This window comes from Nasonia vitripennis, chromosome 5 (assembly GCF_009193385.2).
Source record: "Nasonia vitripennis strain AsymCx chromosome 5, Nvit_psr_1.1, whole genome shotgun sequence".
NCBI lineage: Eukaryota > Metazoa > Arthropoda > Insecta > Hymenoptera > Pteromalidae > Nasonia > Nasonia vitripennis.
Window position 1 is genome coordinate 9,839,622 of NC_045761.1, and position 23,687 is coordinate 9,863,308.

Genomic DNA, 23,687 nt, shown 5'->3' on the forward strand with positions numbered 1-23,687 from the left:
ATCGAGTGGAGAATGAGAGTTTGTCATTCGATTTAGCTTCGCGGACTTGGCGGACTCGCGGTGTGAGCAGTGAGCTGCTGGCAGTAGTGTGTACATACATAGTAAATAGTGCATATATAGAATTTAAAAAGTAAATAAACAACTATGGAGGTGCAAACGTCGAGTACGCGTCGAAAAATTTTGAGTCATTCGATCTGCAGTATTTTGACCGAATGTGGTTTCGAGTCCTGCGAAAAACTAGCCCTGGAAACTTTGACAGAAATGTTACAATCCCGTTAGTGAATTTTCTAACCTAAAGTTTTCACTTTATACCTTATTTTTGACTAATGTTATGTTTTTAGTGTTGTGCGAAATTGGCGAATCAGCGAGGAATTATTGTGAACTATCCGGCAGAACAGAAATACTCATAGCAGATATTGTGCTAGCTTTGGTAAACAATGGAATCAAGTTGGATAATATTCACTCGTACAGTCTCAGGCCAAACAGATCAGTATTACCTTCACTTCAACAACAGACGCAAACAAAACAGCTGAACATTTTACAAGCAGGAGTAAAGCAGAATCATCCCCCTCACATACCTAACCATTTACCACAGATGCCTGATCCTCATGCTTACATTAGGACACCCGTAAGTTTGATAATTATAAGAAATTTGTAACTATCGATACAAGATTTTACTATATTGATTGACGATTGGTTTCAGACACACAAACAACCTGTAACAGAGTACGAGGCCATAAGAGAAAAAGCTGCACAGCAAAAGAGGGATATCGAGAGAGCATTAACAAGGTTTACCGCCAAAACTGGAAAGACTCATAGTTTATTCCTTAAAGATGACAATAGCATGTTTCCATGTAAGAAATTTGAAAACCATCCAATATCATATAGTATGCAACTCACTGCAACTTACTGTAAACTATTCTTTTTTAGTAATTGGATGCACACCTCAATTCCCTAACTACCTGTCTGCTCTTTTACCACAAGATCAAATTTTCGACTCTGATAGTGATTTAGAGGCAAGTCCTGTCAAAAAGAAGAAAGAAAAAGAAACTGAAAATAAAGATAAAAATAAAGAAGGTAAGAGATTAAGGATTTAATAGTGTTTTGACTATTCTAACAAAACGAATTTTCAGGAGCAAACACAAAACAAGAAGATCCAGAACAAAGTGAAGAATCAAATACTCAAGCTGAGGTGATAGATAATCCATATTTAAGACCTGGCAAAATGCCAAAAAACAAAACGCCTTCTACAACAAAAGGAGCTGATAGTGGTGCGTTAAGCTTTTGATTCAAGTCTAAATTAGGCATTTATAAATACATATAAGTAAGAGGGAATCACTGTTGCAACTGAATATCATTAGATGGATCAAGGTGTCAGGAAAATGTACATAAGAACAGTTTTGTTTTAGCATGATTACAAAAATCATTGGTAGATTAAAAATGCTGAGAATTGTTTTTTTCAACAATATTTCCTCTTAGACATGTATATTTTCTTATCTTGTAAATCGATTTAAAAAATATCAAACATTGTAAATATTGTACAGTCTTTTTATAAAAGGGAAAATGAGAAAGCAGTAAGAAAATAAGATGTTTAATTTATTAAAACGCTTTATTACATTACAAGTATCTATAATGGGTTATAATATATGCAATTTTCTTCATAAACAATAAATATAAAATCACGTTTAAAAACACTCCAGTCCGATCTATAAAAGGACGGATACTCGATTGGTCAATATTGTAAGTAGTTAAAGGCTCATTTTGTTTCGGCAAGCTCGATACAACAAGTACACGTCTCTGCGATTATGCTTGTACGACCGATTCCTACTAATATCTTAGCACCATATATATAACGTTCTTTTACTCTTTATCGGGAAGGCTAGTATGGCAGAGGAGGGGTTATTCAACTTTCGATTGTATTGCACATTTGTCGAGATACAAAAATAAATAGTCGATTGCATTGAGTTATCGCTCGCACATTTATAAAAAATAGCGGCCTTGCGCGCATTTGAAGAAGGATCAAATCTTCTATTTTTGCACCTTATTGCTAAAATACACGCGTGTACCTTGTATCCGCGCGCGTATACATATAAGTATTGCGTAGCTCGTGTATCCCTTATTTTTTCGCATTAGTACGCGTTCATACAATTAGTCATAAATCAATTCGAAACGGAGTCGGACAGGTGTATATATATATATATATATATATATATATATATATATATATATATATATATATATATATGTATGTATATTTGTATTAAGCTCCAGCATTCGACCGCAAAATTAAGTCTACATACTTATTAACCCAAACTTTATACTTTGAGTATATGTAGGGTATAGCTGCGCATCTAATACAAAAATCAACTATTATCGCTTTGTTAATATCCAAACAAGCAGACTAATTCAGCGGTCAAAAGACAATAAATCCGACCACGTCTCGAATCTCTAGAGAAACAACAAAAAGAGAAAGAGAGAAAAACTCGTCGTTACCTAAACAATTATCTAAAATATCGCTATCTTTAATATGGCATGAAAATCGTGGTGTGAGATATAAGACAAGACGAAGTCGACGCGAGAATGGCGACGGTGACGGTATAATATAATGAGACGACAATGGTGAGGGATGCTCCTAATACTGGTACCAGGGCTGTCGGCGCACCCAGCGCAGCTTCATACCAGAGGCCGTTCGGATCTTGATGCTGGCGCATTCCGCAGCACGTACCGTCTCCTTTACACTTTGCATGAGGTTCTGCGCGTTGCCCACCAACATGTCTGTTGCCTCTTGGTCCTCCTCCGTACCTACACGACGCATACAAAAATTAGTATCTGAAGAATTTACGCACATATTTGAGCCAAGTGCCACACTCTTTTATATATTTTATGTACTGTGATGAATTTTGACATCTGACACTGTTCTTTACATCATGCATCATTTATTCTACTGAATTCTTATTTATTGCTATTTAATTTAATCATTCGGATTTCGAAATATTTCATTTTTCTCACCAGATTAGTTACACCATTCTTATTTTAAATTAAAAAAGAATATTGTATAAAGATAATAATGTATACATGCAATTATGTAACTACAGCTTTAATATATAAATAAAAAATATAGATGCAAAAGCATAGAACCGAAGTGAAAATAAAAGTCATAAATCAGCTATAATAATTTTAAAACTAAAAATACCACCACTAATACTTAATATTAACGATAAAAAAATAATTAAGCAGTGCCTAAAGTGTTTTCTAATCAACATAGACAGTGTATCATACAGCTGGCCTTTACCGTATAGCATCAGCTCTTCCCAGGTAGGGAGCGTTTCTAAGCACAGAGAAATCAACGAATTTGTTAGTCGATTAGTAACTATTTGATGCTCCATTGATGACGCTTTTTCAGATCTTTGTTTAGCGAAAGCCGCGTTTTTACACTTTGTTAGCATTTTTTCGAAGCAAAAAACATAATGCACTATCGTACCTTGGGCGCCGAGCATCGTTGCTTTGACAGTTGACAAGATTTTGAGCTGCGTTCCGATAGTGGGAATACGCTCGCAAACTTGCAGAAGATTCTGTAAAACAATCAAATTATACATTTCATGACGAAACTCGATAATCCTTACAGATTTATTAATGTGAAGAGTGGAGTAGTTTACTAACCGTACGAATACGTTTGTCGGTACACTCCCTTGCGAGTTCCTTGGCGAGTCTCGTAACTTCTTGCGAGGCCTCGGCGATGGCCTTGGCGCAAGCTATAAGGTCTCGTTTGTTACCGCCCTCGCCCCTTACTAAACCGGACAGTCTGCCCATGAGAATGGCCATCTTCTTGGCTGCGGCGATAATCTCGTTGTCCTTGCTCGACCATTGTCGGACTTCTTGATGCAGACCGTGAGCTGCCATCTACGAGTGTACACGTTGATTAAAGTATTGCTCATGATAACAAATTTTAAAGAATTTTTGGACGATGACTTACCATAATGGGCTGATTAGGTTGAGGAGCGTGCATGAACATCTCGTCTTCGTCGTCAGTCTCTGGCGGCGGCGGTCTCGGTGGCGGAACCTCGCCGCTCGGTAGTGGCGGCCTTGGTGGAGCCATATCTGGGGGATTACAGGTTTATATGTCAGAAGGAAGAATTAAAAAATTGTCAGCAAACTCGATCACACTATGAAGAAGGAGTGATGCTTGACAGGCGATGCTGTCATTACGTTTCAAGTCGTATTATCTTTCACAGAACTGGTTTTTTGTAACACCTCTTTATTTATATAATATGGACAACAACTAAAAATCACGTGCAGGGACTGTCAAATTGTTAAGAAAGAATTTTTATAATTTTGTTAGCTGTCATTGGGATAAAAAAATGCACAACGACTGTTATCGGGAGAAATAATCACTGCACACAGTTTGCCGTGAATTACCTTTCGGTTTACTGTACTTGTGACTAGAATATTCATCTTTCGGCAAGTAAGTTTTCTGCATATGATCAGGACTATCTCCTGATGAAACAATTCATTTGAGAGTGATATTCTTATTTTTTCTTAGAAAAGATCAAATCATCATAATAGGAGTTTTCTCACCTCCGTCGTGGATGCGAAGCTGAGATAGACTCGGTGGTGGTGGAGGTACCGGCGAGACGCCCTCGGGCTCCACGGTGATGGCCTTTCTCACTTGACCGACACCTGCCAGCAACTGCGCGCAAAATCAGTCAAGTAAATCAAACGCGATCTTACACCTCATTGTTTACAACGCGTATACAGATCGTATTGATGCAGGCGTGTTATAACAATGGATAGATCAAAGGTATCGCTTACCGCTCGGTTACTGTCCCGCCAGCGCGATACCGCCGGTCCGTCGTTAGTGTTGATTGCCACAGCCTTGGCGTCCTGGACCATTGGAGCCACGCCTGCAAAGTACCAGAGGTGTGAATCTAGGACTCGTTATAGGTGTATGCAAGGCTGACTCGGTTTACGAGTCTACGCGCCTTATTTCAAGAAGAATGTTACGAATCTTATTATACTTGATAATCATCGTGAAACAATACAATTCTTCTTAAACTATATTCTTTTGTTCTTTAGTAGTAAAAACAGATCTTTGTCATGTATAGCAACTCACAGTTTTGCAGAACGTCAGCAGCACGATTGACGCTCTGGATGAAGGCAGGGTCTTCGCTATTGTCACTCTCCTGCTTAGCGACGAGGATCACTCGATTAGCTAGCCTGGCAATAGCCGAAGTGTTGTCGACCATTTTCTGGGGATTGTTCTTGGCGATGGCGTCCTCGCAGAGCACCGAGTGCTTCTTCATCTGCTCCTCGGAAGCCTTGACGAAGTCCGCGCTGTCGGTCGCCTCGTCGCAGAGGCTCCTAGCGCGTTGTATCGTATCGGCGTACTGCTGACGCAGATTCTCAAAGTGCTCGTCCGCAGCCTTGCTCTCAGGGTAGGTCATGCGGATTCGGCCAGCGTTAATCAGCTGCGGTGTCAAGGATTCGAGCTGCGAGGCTGTCGCGGTCAGGGCCTCGGCGAGTTTCTTGTTACCGCCGCTACCTGTGTGTGAGTAAATTTTTTGAGTGTGTATGATGCTCGTTGCGCTTCATCGGAATGCGATTTTGTAATGCACCGAGTTTTCGGTTTGTTTGTAAATATTGCGACAATTTGAGGAAGTTGACTTCGACGAGGTGAATGAATGTGACTGAATAACGAAGTAATGGATGATCAGGGGCTTGGTGAAAGTAGAAACAGTCGGTATTGGTCAGACGCGGAATTTTAATGAGTGCTTATATAACTCACCACCAGCTGCGACCATCCTAGCAGTCTTGGCAGCCCTGTTGGAGAAGTTCTGCAAATTGAGCGTTTTATCGTTGAAATTTTGCTCGCGTCCAGGCGTTCCTTCGGGTGCCAAAACTGCCTCGGTGAACTGCTTCAGCGGTGTGGTGATATCGATGAAGTCCTCGACAACGCGCGACACCACGGCTTGCTGGATCTTGTTTTTGAGCTCGTTCAGCTTGTGCGAGAGCTGGCGGGCGATCTCCTGGGCACGAGGACTGTTACCCTCGCCACGAGCACACAGTTCACTGAGCTGGTGCGACAGGTTGTCAACTTCGTCGCAGAGCTGCAGAATCTCGGCCTTGTGGATTCCAGGGAGACCCTCGGCGACCTGCGTGAAAGAAGGTTTTTCTCAGTGCTTTGATTTCAGGTTGTCAACTGTACACCAGAGAGACAAGCCTTATCTTTGCCTCCCCAGTGTCGGGACTTGTCCTAGGACTTACTTCGAGAATAGTCCCGTGATTCTATCGTCCAACGATAGAGTAATAGCAACGAAAGAAGCAGACAGAGATAAAGCAAAACTGTACTTGGCAAGCTTTGTATTATGTACACAAGTTAATATGCATTAGCGCTAGAGCGATATGATAATTTATGTAGATGTAGAGAAAGAGACAAGAGATAAGGAGAAGTCGGGGGGATTACCTTCTTGCCCTCGTGAATAATAAGGGCAATGGCCTTTTGGCCAAGGCCTTTGTCGTCGTGCTGAGGATTCAGCAGCCACTTGTTGGCTTGCTCCAGACGACCTGCTACCGTGTGAGCGGTCTGTACAGTTCCCGACTTGTCAGCGGCAACGATTGCCGACGAGATGTTCGAGCGCAGCTCGTTCACCTTCTCCTTGATACCGCGGGCCAGAGCTTCTCCTTGCGGCGAAGTTCCTGGAAAACGTTATCGACGCTTATCAATCTTGAGCACAATGCGAGCATTCGCAACGTTGCTATTCATTCGCGCGCATCGATCTCTACAACCAGATATGCTCAAGCTTATGAAAATCACCTTTGTCATTCTGACGCAGCTCGCAGAGGGCATCCGTCATGGTAGTCAGCTGCGAGGAGAGTTTCGAGATCGGATTGGCCTGCGACGGTGGCAGGTATCGGTCTGCCAATCGACCGGCCTGTTCGATGATCTGTCTGAGGCTCTTCTCGCCTACTCCACCTCTGAGCGCGTTGCCGTTGTCCAGCCAGTCGAAGGCCGGCTTGACTCGCGACTCGATGGCGCTCTGTGCCTTCTTCAATACCTATACAACATTCAACGAGAAGACGTTCGCGTATCAGTTCTCGATAACGACTCATTCAACGCGCAATGAGAGCGACGCGTGTATACCGTCAATTGATCGGCGTCCCATTCGTCCTCATCGTAAGTAGTTAGCTGCAGCACGCGGATGATTTCGTTTATCTCCTCGGACATGCGTCCCGACAAGTAGTTGCGGTTCTCAGCTGCCTCCTCCGCTCCCTTGCCACCGCTCGATATGATGTGGATGAAGATCTTCATCGAGCAGATCAGAATCGGCGCCAGGGTCTTCACCTGTATTTAATCGAGTTACAGGGCGTTGCAATTTTTAGAAAAATATGATCTCCGCATGAATACTTTTATATCAACGAGCGTACCTGGTCCAAACACCTGATCAGGATCTCCCTGTGCACCTGGTGGGTGAGCTCCTTCTCGCGAGCGCTCACTTCTCTGGACACTTTGCTAAGGCACGGACTAAGATTCTTCAGGAAATGCACCAAGTCTTCCATGGTCTCGATCACTTCGGCCACTGCCAAGTAGTCGAGGACGCGCTTGCACTCGCGGATTATTTTTCGCACTTCGCTCTCGTCGAAACACAGCAGCAGCGAACTCGTGCCTTGGAGTATACCCCGAGAGCCTTCTATCAACTTTTTCCTAAAAACAAAGCATTCGAGTTATAGGCGATTAGCTCCATGGAAGTGTGGGATCGTTGATTTACGTCGTTTTATATTATATACTGTGAACTGCATTAGTACATGTCGACGATTGCGTAATTATATCGTTGTTGGTTTTTTTTTCTGTCGCGTAGGCGTATGCGATATGATGATTACATGGTATGGAAAAATTACTTTTCGACGTAATTTTTGATGAAATGTATGAATTGTATGACTAGTAAAAAACACGAATATTCGAATATCCTCCCAGTGAGTCCGAAACGAGTTGCGCTCAAAAGGCTCGATGATGTCACTGCACTTTCAACTCGATCGTCGCTTTATTTGCTGTGCATTACTCCCTGTTTAGTTCTCGAGCCTCTTAATCAATTTGGTTAAACTCCTGCGGGTCAGCGCTGTCTTCGCTCGGATTTTTCCAGACTATCACAGTATACTGCTTTCAGGTCTTCGGCGATGGAAACTTTCGTAACTTCGTTTCGATTGTTATATTCGAATAACGATATAGAGCGTATTCGCGTGTATGATATAAGTGGCAAATAAATTTCGAGAGTGCGTCATGCAAAATAATAATATAACGATGTATCAAATAATAATAATAATAATAAAGAATAATGCGATGATTTGTTAAAATTCGTTCATAATATCGAAGATAATAAAAACGTGTATGATATTCCATTGTTAACGTAAGTATAATAAATTATACAAATCCAAAAAATAACGCTTTTTTTATAGAAAGTAGTGTTACGAGCACACTATAAAATGCATCGTTTAATTTTCAGCAAAGCGTAAAAACTCTTGACTTACTCGTCCGTCCGCCATATCTAAACATACCTGTATTCCATTTTATACGAGTAAGTAGTAGAAGTAGTAGTGGTACTACTGTGATAACTACTGTACGTCCGGCGGGTATCGGTACACGAAGAGAACACAATAAATCGAATTAAAAAAGGTTACTCGCATGTGTACGCGAAAGTCTATGTAGCGCCTCGGACAATATTTCATTTTTCCTTTCTCGAGACTATAGTAGCATGTATCGTTTTATTTTCGCTGTCATAACGTAGCGAATGATCCGCGTAACAACAATTACCTGGCGGAGCTGGAATAAGGGTCGTTCTTCAACATCACCGAAGCCTCCTCGAGGAGATGGGAGGCCCCTTCGACGCGTTTCAAGGAACCCGGCATGTCTTGTTTCAGCAGGGCGTCGTCCGAAGAGTTGATGGTCTCTTTGCCAACCTTGAGAGAAGAGATCGACAGAAATCGTGAGAGAGAAAAATATGTGGATTCGTAGTAGTTTTGACGATTGAGATGAACGTACCTTGACGAGATTGGCAACTGCCATGCTGACAGCCTTGACAGGCCTCTCGAGATCTGGCATGGCGTTTCCATCTTCAGCCTCTTCGTGCAAGATGACCAGCCTCGATACCTGCGGGAAAGTTTACGGTGAGTGACGATGAAACATTTATTCAGTAGCGTAACTATTACAACGAAGTATACATGGATGCTTATCTCAACTAATTACTCGAAAACGCGAGAAGCCGTTATCTGAGCTCATTGTCTAACCCGAGCGCGAATCGCACTACTGCTTTCTATCATCGATCAATCAATCATTCATTAAAAAATCAACGAACTCCAATCATCCTCGTATAAAAGCAAAATAATACATAAAAAACCGCCCAAATAAGCAAGCCTGATGATGTTGTTTTTCCAGTGTTTTGTCACACCACTCGCGCTAACGTTATATTTTTAAACGTTTGTGAAACACTTGACCTTTCGTCTAGGTTTCCCTCTAAAAACACACGATCATAACTAATTCTAATATTCTTGACATAGATTGACCCAACCATTAGTTTCGCCGCATGAAATCCTCCTCTGTATAAATAGTTCTCCCCCTGCAGATAGAACGCGACGGCGACATTGTAAGCTCTCGTAGCTTTCAGGCGCGACGAATCCACCTCTAGTAGGAAGAAAAAAAAGCGAAGAAATCGCGCATCGAAGAGAAAGAAATCTGCCGGTATACACGCGACAGAGCTCACACACAGCAGCACACCTATCGATTCTCCTTTTAAGGGGAGACGCATAATCGCGCGGCTATTCGGATTTTCATATATCAGGCATACGCGCGTATTGTAACATCAGGTGGGCGCGCAGCGAAGGCCTGTTTACACCTCGTAGATCTCTCGCTCTCTCGTGACCAAGGAAAAAAGTCCCTCTGCTTATACGCGTGAATGTGTATACCTATATAGACGGCGGCGGCATTGTGTAATCGGGCCTTTGGCTTCCACGCACGCCGAGAGCGAGTGAGAGAGAAAGAGAGAGAGAGGCCTAACCAAGGTGTCTTATTTTAACCCCATGTATTTTTAGAGAAGCCGCCTCTGGCGTACACTCATAATTACTAAATTTCCGATTTCGCTGCCGGCGGCGGCAGCGGGTGTGGCCCTTATACACACGCATATAACAAGCCGCGCCGGAAACCAAAGTGTCGATATGTGCGAGAGCTATAGTCGGCAGCTTTTGTTGCGAGAATCTGACGATGACGATCCAACCCCCCGTCCGTCTCTGTATGGAATATAGGGTGTGGGTGTACATTCGCATCGAGTGCAGCGACGGGTGGATTAAAATAGAACACGCGATGGTGATTTTATAGCGTTATGTAAAATTGATTCGTTTCGGGAAAGCCGCACGTGTGTGAATTTATAGTACGGCTGCTGGCAACAATGTTCAATGTTGCGGATTCTACACACAATATGACTCAGGCTCTGCTCGGATGTGTATATGCAATACTTATAACGCGCGCGAGTCTATTTATTTCGTGATCTTTTGCGGGAGGCCGTTATATTTTTTGTTTATTTTCGCGCGTTTCAACAGCTATTTTCGCGACGTTTATTTACTCGGCGTCAACGCGTGTGTTCTTTACAATAGAGACACGACGATCAAAGCTTCTACTGTGTCTGGGGCTTTTGAAGCTAGAGCGAAAAAAAACGGACTTTCGGTCAAAATCTCCGATCGAGACGGGAGATAAGTCCGTGAGTAATCCTCAAACATGCCGTCATCGTCGGGCGCGTACTTATGTACACACAAGCAAGGTGTTATTTTCTCGCTCGACAACACGTTCTCTTATTCATTCATAAAAAGAGTTCGGTAGCTTCTCCCACCTTCTGTCTTGCAAAATAATTGCAAAAGTATGTGCGAGAAATACAACTCGAGAATTTTCACCGAAATATTGCGAAAACCCCAGAGACGTATAACTTGTACAGCCGTCGCTCTGGTCGAACAACCATTTTTAGTAGCGCAAGAAAGAGAGCTAAACCGCATATACTCGTATGTGAACCCGCGAGTTTTCTCTTTTCTCAGCACATTTTCCCTCCGATCAATCGAATACACGCACACGTATACACAGCATCCGCGGCTACATACGATCTCCAGCTGCACGACGGCAGCTCTCTTCTCGTGATGTCACGTCTATATATACGTGAAACTCGCGAGAGAGAGAGAGAGAGAGAGAGAGAGAGAGAGAGAGAGAGAGAGAGAGAGAGAGAGAGAGAAAAGTGTACAGGTTATAGATGCACCGGGCATATACTTATGCCACTTTTCGTCCGGCTCTGGCTTCGGGAGCAATTATATCTTTCGGCCGGTTCCATTGCCAAATTGATAAGTGACAAAGTGGAGCAATTGGCAGAGTTTAGCACCGGCCCTGGACCTCTTTCGCCCAATACATCACACACACACACACGCACACGCACACATACACACGCACATATAATAAGCACTGTGTAAACAAGCAAACTACTGGACGCTCACAGCCGCCGATGCTAATTCAATTATTACCTGTTGTGCAACAGGATCGAGGATGCTCTCGATGGTTTTCGTGTGAAAGACCGGCATCCTGCTGCTGTTTGTCTGCTCAGCTTCCTCGACGTGGACGATTCGGTCGTTGAAAAGAAATACACGAAGCTCTGTACACACGGAGCAGCGAATAAATAGGTGTTGTAAAAGGGTATAGAGAAGAAACGCCGACGTCCGCTGTGCTGATGTATACCGTAATAACGCGGACGGAAAAAGAGCGAGATAAGCGATAGCGTGCGAAAGAAAGTCACGGAAATAAACAAAGAATTCTTTAACCGAACGGAACAAAACGAAGCGCGCGCTTTGAGGAGGCCTGCTAACCGAGGCGACTCCCTAACCAATGCGTCCACGGCGTTCGGCGAACGAAAATCAACTGCTGCGCTGCGGCAGACAAACTATATCACTGTATAGCTTCTGCGTACACGCTCTTTCTCTCTCTCTCTCTCTCTCTCTCTCTCTCTCTCTCTCTCTCTCTCTCTCGCTTTCTCGTAAAAGTATATTTAACCGGTGTGGGTGTGTTGGAGAGTCCGAGGCCGACAGAGACACCCGTGGCCAGGCGGCGAATCAGAGCCCACTCATGTGCAAGAAGACGACGTCTCGACTTGAGAGAATTGAGAAAAAGAAAGGGAGACCTTTTTCAACTGAGTTATTGTAGATCGTGTACTGCACGGAGAGATGCAGGCGTGCACGGATGAATGAGCGCACGCACGTGTGGACGTGACTTTTTGGAGTTCGAAAGAACAACATGTGCTGGAATAAAGGAAGGTTTTCAGTAGTAGGAGGCGGAGAACGACCAGACGGGCTTTTTATAACTTTAGCTACTTGTTTATACTGCACGATGATGTACAGTACGGATTGATGTTTGAATTCTTCAAGTTGGAAGATTATATTATTTACTGTATAATAACAGACTTAAACAAAGTGCGTATTGAGCGTGGACTCTGCTGGTGTATTATTATTATACATTCATAAATTATCTCGTAAATTATAGTATCTGTATAACAGTAACCATACTACAAGATTACAATGCATGCAAAGATTACTTGACAGTTTTATTGTTACAAAATAATAAAAAATAAAGGACAAGTGTTTAAACAGAATACATTTGAATATTATAATGACAGCTGCAATCTCTTCAATACCGTGAGACGATAAAGAAGGTCTCCCAAACTGTATCAGATCTACAATAGCATTATTAATAAATATACTAATCACAGCGATGTGAACGAATCATACCTATAATATTTATAATTTTATAAAAATCAAACACTTCTTGAAAAACCCAAACACACATATGATACAGCTTCATAGAGTACGTCTCGTATAATTTAGCATAAGGAGTTTGCCAAAGACTCAAAAAAATTCGTTCAGAGGTACCAAATAGTGATTGTATAAGTACACAAATAAATTGTCATCAATTGGTTCATATAATTAATTCATTAAGCTGGCTGTCAGAACGGTAATACAACCAGGATAATATCAACCTAAAAAAGTCTAAGTTGTAGGAACTAATCGAATCTTTGTCCTTGTCGCAAATCTCCGCTCTTCGTTTCATCTCCCATGCACACACACGCATAAGTTATATATTCGCGAAAAGCCCGAAAAATCCATGATAGCGAAATCATCGCTCGTAAGTAGAAATAGTACGAGCAATGTACGGCAGAGTCCGCTAACTCGGCTGGTCATATGATCGTCATGTGAGCATCCCACCACCTCGTGAGCGACAAAGACAGACCGACACCCATCTCCACGAGTGCAAGCGAGACAGAGAGCAGACGACGTCGCCCAGCCGCGCAGAAGCACTGCGGGTCAGCACCACTAACCGAGTAGCAGCAGAAGTAGCGTGCGCTCACGGGACACCTCGACGTCTTGACTGCTGCTACCACTGGGCGTTGACGTCTGCTGACTTGCTTCGCAACTAGCTCGTCGTCGAAAACTCCACGACACTCTCCCCGATCACCAGGAAGTCTGCGCAAGCTTCCCCTTCGTTTTAATCTACTCGTCGTAGCTGCCCAGAGGCCAGCGCACAAGCGAGCAACATGGCTCTCAGCGATGCTGACGTTCAGAAGCAGGTTAGTGGCGATTGAGATTTTCGCGACTGGGGTTGATATGGCGTTTCGAAGTATTTTCGAGGAAGATCCGGGAATGACCTCGTTTCGAGAGGGAAGTTCTTTTGAGGGATGGAGGTGTGTCGTTTTCAGGATGAACAAGGGAAAATGGTAGGTATATTTTGATGGCTGGCCAGAGTGTCAAGAGGAGTTTTGTCATTGATTGGCCAATGGCATAAACTAAAGGGGAAGATTTTGACACTTTCATTAATGTTGTTTACTTACAAGTCCTACATGTTATTTGCTAGTTAGAGAGTGAAAGCTTTTTGTTAATACAACCATTCTTTCAAATTGCAGATCAAGCATATGATGGCCTTCATCGAACAGGAGGCCAATGAAAAAGCTGAAGAAATCGATGCCAAGGCAGAGGAAGAGTTCAACATTGAAAAGGGACGTCTGGTCCAGCAACAGCGTCTCAAGATCATGGAGTATTACGAGAAGAAGGAAAAGCAAGTTGAATTGCAAAAGAAAATGTAAGTATTGTGAAAATTGTTGCTTCCTTTTTTGCAAAGTTCTACCTTTATAATGGAGTCCTATATTTGTATTTCTCTTGAAACAGTCAATCGTCTAACATGCTCAACCAAGCCCGTTTGAAGGTGCTGAAAGTACGCGAGGATCACGTCAGGAACGTATTGGATGATGCCAGGAAAAAGTTAGGAGAAGTCGCTAGAGATCAGGGAAAGTATGCAGAAATCCTGAAGCTTTTGATCACTCAAGGACTTTACCAGGTATAGCATTTTATGGATTTCAATTAAATTGTTATAAAACTGTGACTTTTGGAACCATCCTGAAAATGATCTTCTTTTAGCTCATTGAGTTGAACGTAGTAGTCAGGGCACGACAAGCCGATCATGATTTGATTGAATCATTGATGCCAGCGATTCAGCAAGAATATAAAAATGTTGCCAAAAAGGAAGTTCACTTGAAGATGGATACAGACAACTTCTTGCCTCCTGACAGCTGTGGAGGAGTAGAATTGCTAGCCGCAAAAGGTAATAAATCAGCTATTATGACGTTATTACCAAATTGTACTGATCATTCAATAAATAATTTCACTATTTCTTTTCTAGGACGTATAAAGATCGTCAATACGTTGGAGAACCGACTGGAGCTGATTGCTCAACAACTTGTTCCCGAAATCCGTACAGCGCTCTTTGGCAGAAATGCTAATCGCCGATTCACCGACTAAATTCGCGAGCGCGCTAGACGCGCCGAAACATTCCCGTATTACATCGCGTTCCGTGCATCTGTATACAGTTTGAAAGTGAAACCACGTTATTTTTATGCACGTGCTAAGATACAAGTTTTATCGTACTAAAAGAAACGCGATTAGTCTTTATTGTTATTCATCGTGTATTATAGCACGTAAGTTTTCTCCGCTTTAGTATTTTCATCGTTTAAATTTGGATATAGGATATAACATAAGGGCCTCTGTTATGCATCTACGATCTGTTTCAGAGAAATTAAAAGTTGTAAAAAAAAAGTTGAAGAAGAAAGCTTCCTAGTGTTTTTGCCCTCTGTATTTCATTGTAAATCTGTTGTTGTTCGATTGATTAAAAAAAACACAATACTCTTGGTGGAATGTTGTTTCTTTGTACATAAAGCAATTATAACAAAATTAACAACAACAATGATGTAATAATAATAATTAATAATAATAAAAATCGTAATTTACGACAATATAATGTTGCTGTCATTTCTTCAAAATATATAGGAACTGACATAGAATGTTTAAAAACTCATTTTGTCCGTTTGTATATACTGTAAGCTTGTTCATAATATATATATATATATAGTAACATAAAAATATTACATAGTCAACGCTTGAGCGCATGCAGCATACTGTAAAGCATTACAAACTAAATAAGGACAAAAGGGTAGATATGTTTAGCGTAAAATACATTCAACAACGCGCGGCATTCGACACAATCGTCGCGCCGTTTATACATTTGTTAACGGCTCACAGAGTAATATATGTACACATTAACATTGCTGGATATAACCCAGTAATAACAAGACGACAATAAAGGAGACAGTAGAACGGAATTTCATTTCATTACAATAGTAGTACGTGTGCGAAAAATCGCAGTCACTCGTTGCAATTATTTCAGTGGAAGAACTGGGGTACTCTAGATTTAGACTAAATTGATAGGCAGTTTTTTGATATATCGAGCTTAAATGCTTCAAACAGTTCTCACTTCAAAATAGATATTGAGTAAATTAATAATCTTTATACACCTATAAAGTATCACTTGTAGCATAATATTTTAAGTGCTTTCGACTTGAATGTTGCGGCATATTTTTGCAGGTACCATATCTTACTTTCTCTTTGTACGGCTAATATAATCGGCATATGACAGACATGCTTTGAAAATCTTATGTAGGATTATTTCGTAAAAGTATTATTGTCGTTTGTATCGAGCAATTGACTATTGTACGCGTAAACGCTCGTTTTTAGGCTTGTATGTGTGCCTACAATTAATTAATTAAAGCTTTCTCTTATTGGAGTCCCATTAGTTTCTCAGCGACTCCGAGGTAATAAACGGTTTGTGCAATTCCAAATAATGGCGCTATCACAATCATCCTGCACGCTCCACCCTTGAAGAACGCCGTGGGGCCTTCATTTTTCAAAGTTTTTCTACAACAAGTATTACAAATTATTCTTTAATCTGAACATTAAAAACTTAAAATTATAGTTTGAGCTTTTAAAATAGCATATGCGACGTTTAAAGATGTTACGTAAGAATATTACAAAAAACTTGTTATTCATCTTACCCGATGCAGTCAATAACTCCATCATACGTCGGTTCACCAGGCGCTTTATTTATTGCCTGGAGTCTTGTCTTAACTACATCAAATGGGTTTACCATTAATGCTGCTGTCGAACCAGCAGCGCAACCCGATAAGAATGAGCACCAAAATACAGCTACAAATATGTGTTTTATATTATGAATGTATCATTTCATATATTAAGCAGTTGCAAAGAAATAAGAAAATCTTACAAGAGCCATCGGGACGTTTTGGACCAAGGTCATTTAATCTAGCGAACAGAGGGAAGTAAATGACAGAGAATGTAATATCTCTCAGACCAGTTGCTCCTGTTCCTTGATACAGCCCTAAAATTCCTCGTTTTTGCAAAAGTTCGCGCGTCAAAGCCAGAGCAGATGCTTTCTTGGGTGGTGCTCCTCCTTCACCTACACAGCAAGCAAAATAAAAATAAACCGGGAGTTATAAAAAAGTGACATAAATGTAAGAGATTATTTTTAGTCTGGCAAAATACTGTACTTTTTACTTTAGCAGCAGCTGCAGCTGCTACTCTACCAGCATCCTGCATTTGAATTTTCAGCAATTCCATTGGTGTTGTCACAACTATTTGACAAGCACCTGCTGAGCCTCCAGCTAACATCTCTCGTAACAAGGGTAATGGCTCACTAATTAGGTGACATCAAAATGATTAAATGATATAAATTCAAAAGCATCGCAAGATCTATTAAAACAGTATTCATAAAACAGAGCAAACTGTTGTTATATTTTAATTTGAATCAGCTGATATTTTTCTAATAAATCAATAGAAATGTTTATAAATGAATAATAACACATGTTGATTATGTAAGGTAATAAAATTAATATACTTTACCCTGGTCCAGTTGATAGATAATGTCTGAATGTGTCGTTGGCAGTCAATTTTATGGCTTTTTCTGGAGTGATCAGAAGAATATTTACAGCCGAGCCTTTGTACATTCCTAAATAGCCTTCAGCCTTGTACGTCCGTTTAAAGCAGTCCAACCTAAGACATCATAGATTACTTTTAGAGAAAACCAAATTCATTCAACTAAAGAAAATAACAAAGTAGTTATTATACAACATTGTGCACAGTGCCTATTATTGATATTAATTGCACTCATTAATCTAATGTTGCAATTAGATAATGAGACTCTGTAATTGATATTTTCAAACGTATAGTTCAAGCTACTGTGCGATAACTGCACTGTGTTTCCTGAGAATGCATAAATTAGAGCCAGAGTTCAAGTTCTATATTTGGCTCCCAGCCTCATTCACTCACGCTACGTTAATGAAATAAAAAGCAAAATGTAGAACTCACATCGAGGAATACATTCTCTCTCCATTGGGCCCCACAACTTGGTTCTGCAGCCGCGTTTTGACCAGGTCCAGGGGGAAAACCACCGAGACCCCGATGATTCCCGCGATGCCGCCATTGATGATCTTGGGTACCAGCCTTCAAAAACGTCAAGCGAACGGTCAGTTTATTCAGATATAAAAAACGTCAATACTCGCTCGTTGAGAAATCCTATATGTAACGATACCCACTTGAACTGTCCGGCGGTTTGGAGCTGCTGTTGCTGTGCTTGCGACATTTTGGAGCAGCGACAATCTGGACGTTTGTACAGCAGCAGCGAAACGACGAAGTTCGAGCACGCGTGGGCCTGGTGGTTTTCCTGAAAATGTTCAGTTAAAAGCTCAGTGCACTCGGCTAAATTTAGCAGCAAACGACACTGTCACAGCTCGCAGATAGACCGCACCGTCTGCACTCTGCGAATCGGGCCGAAAATCGAGCCGCGACGCGAGTATTATTCGCGAGATTCTTAATATCCACTTTGTGTGGCATATGTATAACTGTATAGTGTATATACACACATGCACACACATATACATATACGTACGATAGGTTAGGGAAGGGAAGACACTGTGCAGTGGCCGGAGCAACCAGTCAGCTCGGCGAGAGCTTCGACGAAACTGCTGATGATGTGTAGGTATCTGAGGAATGATCCGGCGCTACTCGACTCTGCAAGTTGCACGACAGGCTCAGCTGTTAGCAGTGGTGGTGGTTGATGGATCGTCGCGTTCGTCGCGTTCGTCGCGTTCTTCAATCCACTAGCGCGCGCGTGTAATAGCTATTTTACATAGCACAACGTACATACGAGCTTTTACTCGAGGAAAATTAATATAGCTCCGCTGCAGAGAGAATATGCACTTTAATGTATGGACAGTATATTATGCAATAACGTCAGCTAGCTAGTAGCCTGGAATTATTCTATTGGGAGTCAAGAGAGATCTATTTTCAAACGGTCGATACTGTCACAGACAAATATTTCTATTCGCGAGTGTTTCCCTCGTGTTTAGATTTCGTCGTCAGCGGCATATTTCTATAAACTATACGCACTATTTGAGTTGTAGATAGGCGCTTATTTGAAGTGTTTCGTACACGAAGATAATTTTTTTTTATCAAAATCTGTCTTCCACAGATTACGCACATGACAATTCGACGATTACGCGCATAACGAACAAAAATTCCTGGTGAAACTTATAGGTGAAACGAGTTTTTTGCATTACCGCAATACCGCAATAACAATTTCGTAATTGAGTATCGTCAATTTTTTGCGTTAATCGCCAGAATGTTTACAAAGTCAGACCTGCTTCTTATATTACAAGACGAAAATAGATTATGCATACGAGGGAAAATTCGGAAGAAATTATATTTAGCTCTGACAAGTCCAATCGATTTATTAATATTTGTATCTGGTTTTGTCTAATTTATTTAATAGTTCTTAGTTAGCGTCAAAGATATACTGTCTACCTGTTAAGTAATTTATGCTTTTAGCGCGTTTTTTTACTTAAAAAATTAACGCTGTTTTACAAAATATTTCATTTGACACGAACGAAGCGCTGACTAGACATCCCTGCGGTCATTCGCATTTCTTCTAGAGTAAATATTTTATTGATTGAAAGAATGCCACTTCTTATACTGTGCGGGTACTACATGTTCTGTTGTACGAATGGCCAAGATAAACGCGATGATAAAACAAAAAGTTTCTGGCACGCGGACTTGGAAGAAAGCATATATATAGGAGGTAAAATGCCCGAGCTGACGAAGCAGGTGTTTATGCCAACAATTTTGCTCTAACCGCTCCAATAGCCGAGCTTCGCATTGTTCGCGGTACGAGAAATTTTTTACGCCGAATTTCAAATATTTGTTTTCCGATCTTCTACGTGGCGATAATGACACTATTTCTATCGGGGAACTCGATCAATTGTGACATGCAGCAAGCGATGGGTTATCACGTGTGATAAGCAGCCGTTCAAGTGCTGATTCTCTGAAGTACAAGTTTTAATTTCTCTGCGAAATAGAAAGAGGAATCAGGAACGAGGATAGAGTGCTAACAGATTGCTAGACAAGTACGGATTCTCTTAAAATTTCTTTTCTTATTTTATTATTAAAGCCATAAAATAAAATACTTTTTATAATACCTTATCAAGACTGGCTCTCTATATTCACAGGATCTCGCAGAAATGCAACGGTATTAAAAACTATTCTTGGACGCTGCGCAATTATGCGCACTGTTTATAAGTATATGCCTGACACGCTTCGTTATGCCAAAAACCCCGATGCTTCCTTAGTTCAGGCTTTTCGTTGTTTCATTGAGAAAGATGCACCTTTTTTAAACTCCGGTGCGTTTAAGAGGGTGCCAAAATATCTAAATATAAATATATATTTGAGAGGAAAAAAATCATAGTAACAGTAACAACAGCCAGTGTCACGCGTTTCGCTTATAGGGCTAGATAAAATTCGCTCTGCCGTATTTACAGTAATTAACTCGTATTCCATCCGGGTATCCAACTCCTTTTGTGAGACACTATTTAAAAATATATCATTATGAAATTCTCTGGCACTCATATACTTAGGCAGAATAGTGCGAGTAATTTATATACATTTAAAATCTTGTTGGAAAAGAAATTACGGATAACTCACCTCCTCCAGTTGCTGATACAATTTCTTCCAGCTTGTGAGTCTCTTCTGGACTTAACTTCAGAATAGTGTCAAGTACAGGGACCAATCGACTGCGTTCATCACGGTTTTCTAAAGTTACAAACTGTAGAAAAAAAATTAGATTTAGAAAATCAGATATCCGGTAAAAATTGAATTAATTTTATATAAAAATACACACTTTGAAAACGACGTTTTTTAGGTACTCAAAGTTTACCGCTTCCTTTTCTCTTTCGACATATCGCTTCTGTCGTCGAATGTCTTCTTTAAGTAACTGATTAAGTTGCGTGAGCTTCGCTATGTCTCTCTCCGCGTCTGCCAGAAGTTCCGTCAGATGTTTGACACGATTTTTGTAAACAACGACCTCCGGACTGTCTTCTGGTACCCTTGACACTACTTCATGCTCGTCAAATGGAAATTCTAAGAGCTGATCCAGAGGTGTAAGAGTCGTTATCGGCGTTTCCGGTGCTATCGTTCTACCTTGACTGCGCTCAGAATTCTTTGATGATTGTTGTAAAGAGTCTATACTTTCTGATCCCTAAATAAATTTCCCATTTAATCATCTTGAGTTAAAACAATTAGTTACAATCTATGTAACATAAGCTATCATGAAACTGATTTACCTCGCACTCTTCCCTTTCAATAAGAGGTGGAGATGATGCTGGAGGTAGAACTGGAGGCCCAGTCATAGAAGTAGTTGATTGCGACGTAATTCTGGAGTTTAGAGTAGCTTCTAGCTTTACATTCTGTAGCTCCTCTTCATGCCTTTTCTTGAGATTATTAATTTCTTCCTAAATAAAAATATGAAATATTTCCAATTCATGCTTCTATTTACAAGGATTAAATTCTATTTATGAAATATATTACCTCATAAGTTCTTCTCAAGTCGTCAATAGTTTTCTCATGAACGATATGCAATCTGTGCATCTCTGCTTCTTGATTTTTATATTTCTCCATTAGAGCAAGTGAATCTTGCCTCAACATTGACAATTTCGAGACTAATTCTTCTTCCGACGCGGCCGAACGACTTCTTTCATCTTTCAGCAAAATAATTTCTCTCATCAATGACTCTGTCCTTTCTTGATAACCTTCACATTTTTCAGTAAGTAGAGAAATTTGTCGCTTGCAGTGTTCAACTTCTTCTTCGAGTTCACTGCTTGGAACATTTTTAGACCTCAGTAAAACGCTTTGAGCTCTCAGTTTGTAGTTTTCAAATTCTTCCTGCAAAGTACCCGTTTCACGTTTACTATTCTCCAGAGCTAAATTCAACCGAGACGTTTCGCGTTTCAAATCGTCAACGTGACTTTGGAAGGCTTTGATACGGGATCTAGAATAATACATCTGTAAGAAATAATTTAAAAAGTAATATCAAGAAAATAAGGTAATTAATTATAGCCATACCTGTTTTCTTCTTCCAATTTAGCCATTTCAGAGGCGAGTAGCTCAACTTTAGCTTCTAAATCTTTTTTGGAGGTTTCCAAACGTCTGGATTCCCTGGTAAGAGATTCTTTTTCTTTTAGGGCTCTAGAAGCTTCTAGTTTAGCATTTCGTGCATCCGATTCTAAAGTAAGATTCTTTTCTTCAAGGGTAGTTATACGATTGGTTTTGGCTAAACAAGAATCTTGTAGTTCAGAAATTCTAACATTAAGAACTTCAATGGTTTCTAAATGCTGACTCACTGTTGATTCCAAATTTATTCGCTCATTCACTTCCTCATCAAGCTTACTTTTAATAGTATCAATACTTTTCTAAAATGAATCAAGTCAATTAATTAATAAGTAGTTGAGAATAATTATAAACACAAATGAAAGTATAAATATCATAACATACCTCATAATTAGCCACTTCTAAAGATAATACATTGTTACTTGTACGATCATGTTTCATATCATCTAGACGTGCACGAGTTGCTTTATGAGCCTTAACTTCAGCATCTAAAGAATTTTTTATATCTTCACATTCTTTTGTTTTTTGTTGACGTACAAGTAATTCTGCTTTTAGTTCATTATTTAAATCTTTAACTTTTTTTTCAAACTGTTCACATGCAGTTGTTAACTTTGTTTTTTCTTCTGATAGAGATGAAACTTTGGCAGACAATTGAGTTACTTCTCTCCTCTCTTTTGTTATAGTATCTTTTAATGAATCATTTTCTAAGACAAGATTTTCTAGCTTTTTAGTCAGTCTTTTGTTTTCATTTTTTACCAGCTCTACATCATCTTGCAGTTTGTCATATTGGGATTGAATAGTCTTAAAATAGAAATTTGGGGATTGTATATTTATTTGCATAAATAAAAATGGTATTTCTATTAACAATTCTTGAATTTCCGTACCTGCAATTTTTTGGCACCTTCAGACATACGTAATATTTTACTCTGCAATTCATCCTTCTCGTTGCTAAGTTTTTGATTTTCTATTTCTAACAACTTAGTTTGATCTGTCAAGTCGGATACTTTTTTCTTGAGTTTAACAGCGAATCCTCTAAGCTACACGCAATAATAGCAATTTATCAGTATTTTATCTCTATATTGCTGACAATAATTGATATCACAGGTTACCTTATTATAACGTTCTTCAATGTTCGAATTGCTATCTTCATTATTAGTTTTATCAACGATACTCTTATTTTCATTCCCATCACCTGCTGCAGTGTTTTCACTTTCAGCTGTTATTCCTGATGACATTGATTCGTCCTGAAACAGTTAAAGATTAGGTTTAGAACAATTTTTATATAATATTAATACTTGGAGATAGTGCGTAGTATTGTTAAATTATGCTTGATTATATATGCGTTAATACAGACTTCATTTTGAATGGTAGTAGAAGTCGTCATCAAAACTGACTCTTCCATCATATCTAATCGCTGTCAATATTGTTTGGTTAGGAACACAAATCCAAATATGTAAAATTTTGTGTTTATTCTTCAGGAATAAAATATCGACACCGCATTTTTATCTAAATCTAAAGCGTACGAATATAACAAAAACTGATTATTAAGAAATGGAATGTTAGTTCTATAGGTAATATAGGCTTACATCAAGCAAAACTGCTAAAAACTAAAAAGTGCAGTATTCGTCGCGCAGCGCGCTTGCTCTGACATACCACTAGAGGGCAAGTGTAAAACAATAACAATCAATTGTTTCACTGTTGTTCCTATGCTATTTTATAGTATAGCCGAGAGCTTATTTCGTTATCTATATAAAATTATATTATTAAATTGCTTTTGTTATTTTAATATC

General features: G+C 40.1%; 5 protein-coding genes across 15 annotated transcripts; 2 read left to right on the forward strand and 3 right to left on the reverse strand.

The window, feature by feature from the left end:
• The first annotated feature begins 12 nt into the window (after window positions 1-12).
• Window positions 13-1,692, forward strand: LOC100124099 (transcription initiation factor TFIID subunit 8). The gene is made up of 5 exons (XM_001607901.5): window positions 13-274; window positions 342-628; window positions 704-854; window positions 931-1,077; window positions 1,134-1,692. The coding sequence occupies exons 1-5, from the start codon at window positions 145-147 to the stop codon at window positions 1,286-1,288; spliced, it is 870 nt and encodes a 289-aa protein (XP_001607951.2). The 5' UTR covers window positions 13-144; the 3' UTR covers window positions 1,289-1,692.
• On the reverse strand, window positions 1,591-11,940 carry LOC100124100 (vinculin). Of its 9 annotated transcripts, none has more exons than XM_031932293.1 (19): window positions 11,542-11,940; window positions 9,032-9,139; window positions 8,804-8,949; window positions 8,548-8,604; window positions 7,423-7,699; window positions 7,139-7,339; window positions 6,812-7,052; window positions 6,461-6,693; window positions 6,262-6,282; window positions 5,783-6,149; window positions 5,111-5,539; window positions 4,810-4,901; window positions 4,576-4,687; window positions 4,417-4,494; window positions 3,974-4,098; window positions 3,661-3,900; window positions 3,482-3,572; window positions 3,293-3,328; window positions 1,591-2,802 (listed from the first exon to the last, which is right to left on the reverse strand). In XM_031932293.1, exons 1-19 carry the CDS (start codon window positions 11,596-11,598, stop codon window positions 2,633-2,635), a joined length of 3,081 nt encoding a protein of 1,026 aa, XP_031788153.1. In that variant the 5' UTR covers window positions 11,599-11,940; the 3' UTR covers window positions 1,591-2,632. The 9 variants fall into 9 exon arrangements, with proteins under 9 accessions (XP_031788153.1, XP_031788152.1, XP_031788156.1 ...); XM_031932292.1 differs by having other exon boundaries at window positions 8,548-8,607; XM_031932296.1 differs by lacking the exon at window positions 8,548-8,604.
• A 1,025-nt stretch (window positions 11,941-12,965) lies between these two features.
• Window positions 12,966-15,713, forward strand: LOC100115358 (V-type proton ATPase subunit E). Its single transcript, XM_003424514.5, has 5 exons — window positions 12,966-13,631; window positions 13,965-14,140; window positions 14,227-14,395; window positions 14,476-14,659; window positions 14,738-15,713. Exons 1-5 carry the CDS (start codon window positions 13,599-13,601, stop codon window positions 14,854-14,856), a joined length of 681 nt encoding a protein of 226 aa, XP_003424562.1. The 5' UTR covers window positions 12,966-13,598; the 3' UTR covers window positions 14,857-15,713.
• On the reverse strand, window positions 15,239-19,177 carry LOC100115400 (mitochondrial glutamate carrier 1). Its single transcript, XM_008217543.4, has 8 exons — window positions 18,350-19,177; window positions 17,997-18,124; window positions 17,770-17,904; window positions 17,305-17,454; window positions 16,953-17,098; window positions 16,670-16,861; window positions 16,443-16,593; window positions 15,239-16,305 (listed from the first exon to the last, which is right to left on the reverse strand). Exons 2-8 carry the CDS (start codon window positions 18,041-18,043, stop codon window positions 16,167-16,169), a joined length of 960 nt encoding a protein of 319 aa, XP_008215765.1. The 5' UTR covers window positions 18,044-18,124; window positions 18,350-19,177; the 3' UTR covers window positions 15,239-16,166.
• LOC100679366 (GRIP and coiled-coil domain-containing protein 2) lies at window positions 19,165-23,564 on the reverse strand. 3 transcript variants are annotated; one of them, XR_004345093.1, is made up of 12 exons: window positions 23,484-23,543; window positions 23,252-23,409; window positions 23,007-23,141; window positions 22,782-22,934; window positions 22,282-22,698; window positions 21,853-22,199; window positions 21,319-21,778; window positions 21,075-21,242; window positions 20,633-20,989; window positions 20,437-20,557; window positions 19,935-20,320; window positions 19,165-19,803 (listed from the first exon to the last, which is right to left on the reverse strand). XR_004345093.1 is itself a non-coding variant. In XM_031932302.2 (12 exons), the coding sequence occupies exons 2-11, from the start codon at window positions 23,300-23,302 to the stop codon at window positions 20,277-20,279; spliced, it is 2,253 nt and encodes a 750-aa protein (XP_031788162.1). In that variant the 5' UTR covers window positions 23,303-23,409; window positions 23,484-23,543; the 3' UTR covers window positions 19,870-20,161; window positions 20,272-20,276. The 3 variants fall into 3 exon arrangements, 2 of the variants coding, with proteins under 2 accessions (XP_031788162.1, XP_008215768.1); XM_031932302.2 differs by lacking the exon at window positions 19,165-19,803 and having other exon boundaries at window positions 19,870-20,161; window positions 20,272-20,320; XM_008217546.4 differs by lacking the exon at window positions 19,165-19,803 and having other exon boundaries at window positions 19,881-20,320; window positions 23,484-23,564.
• Window positions 23,565-23,687: the final 123 nt, after the last annotated feature.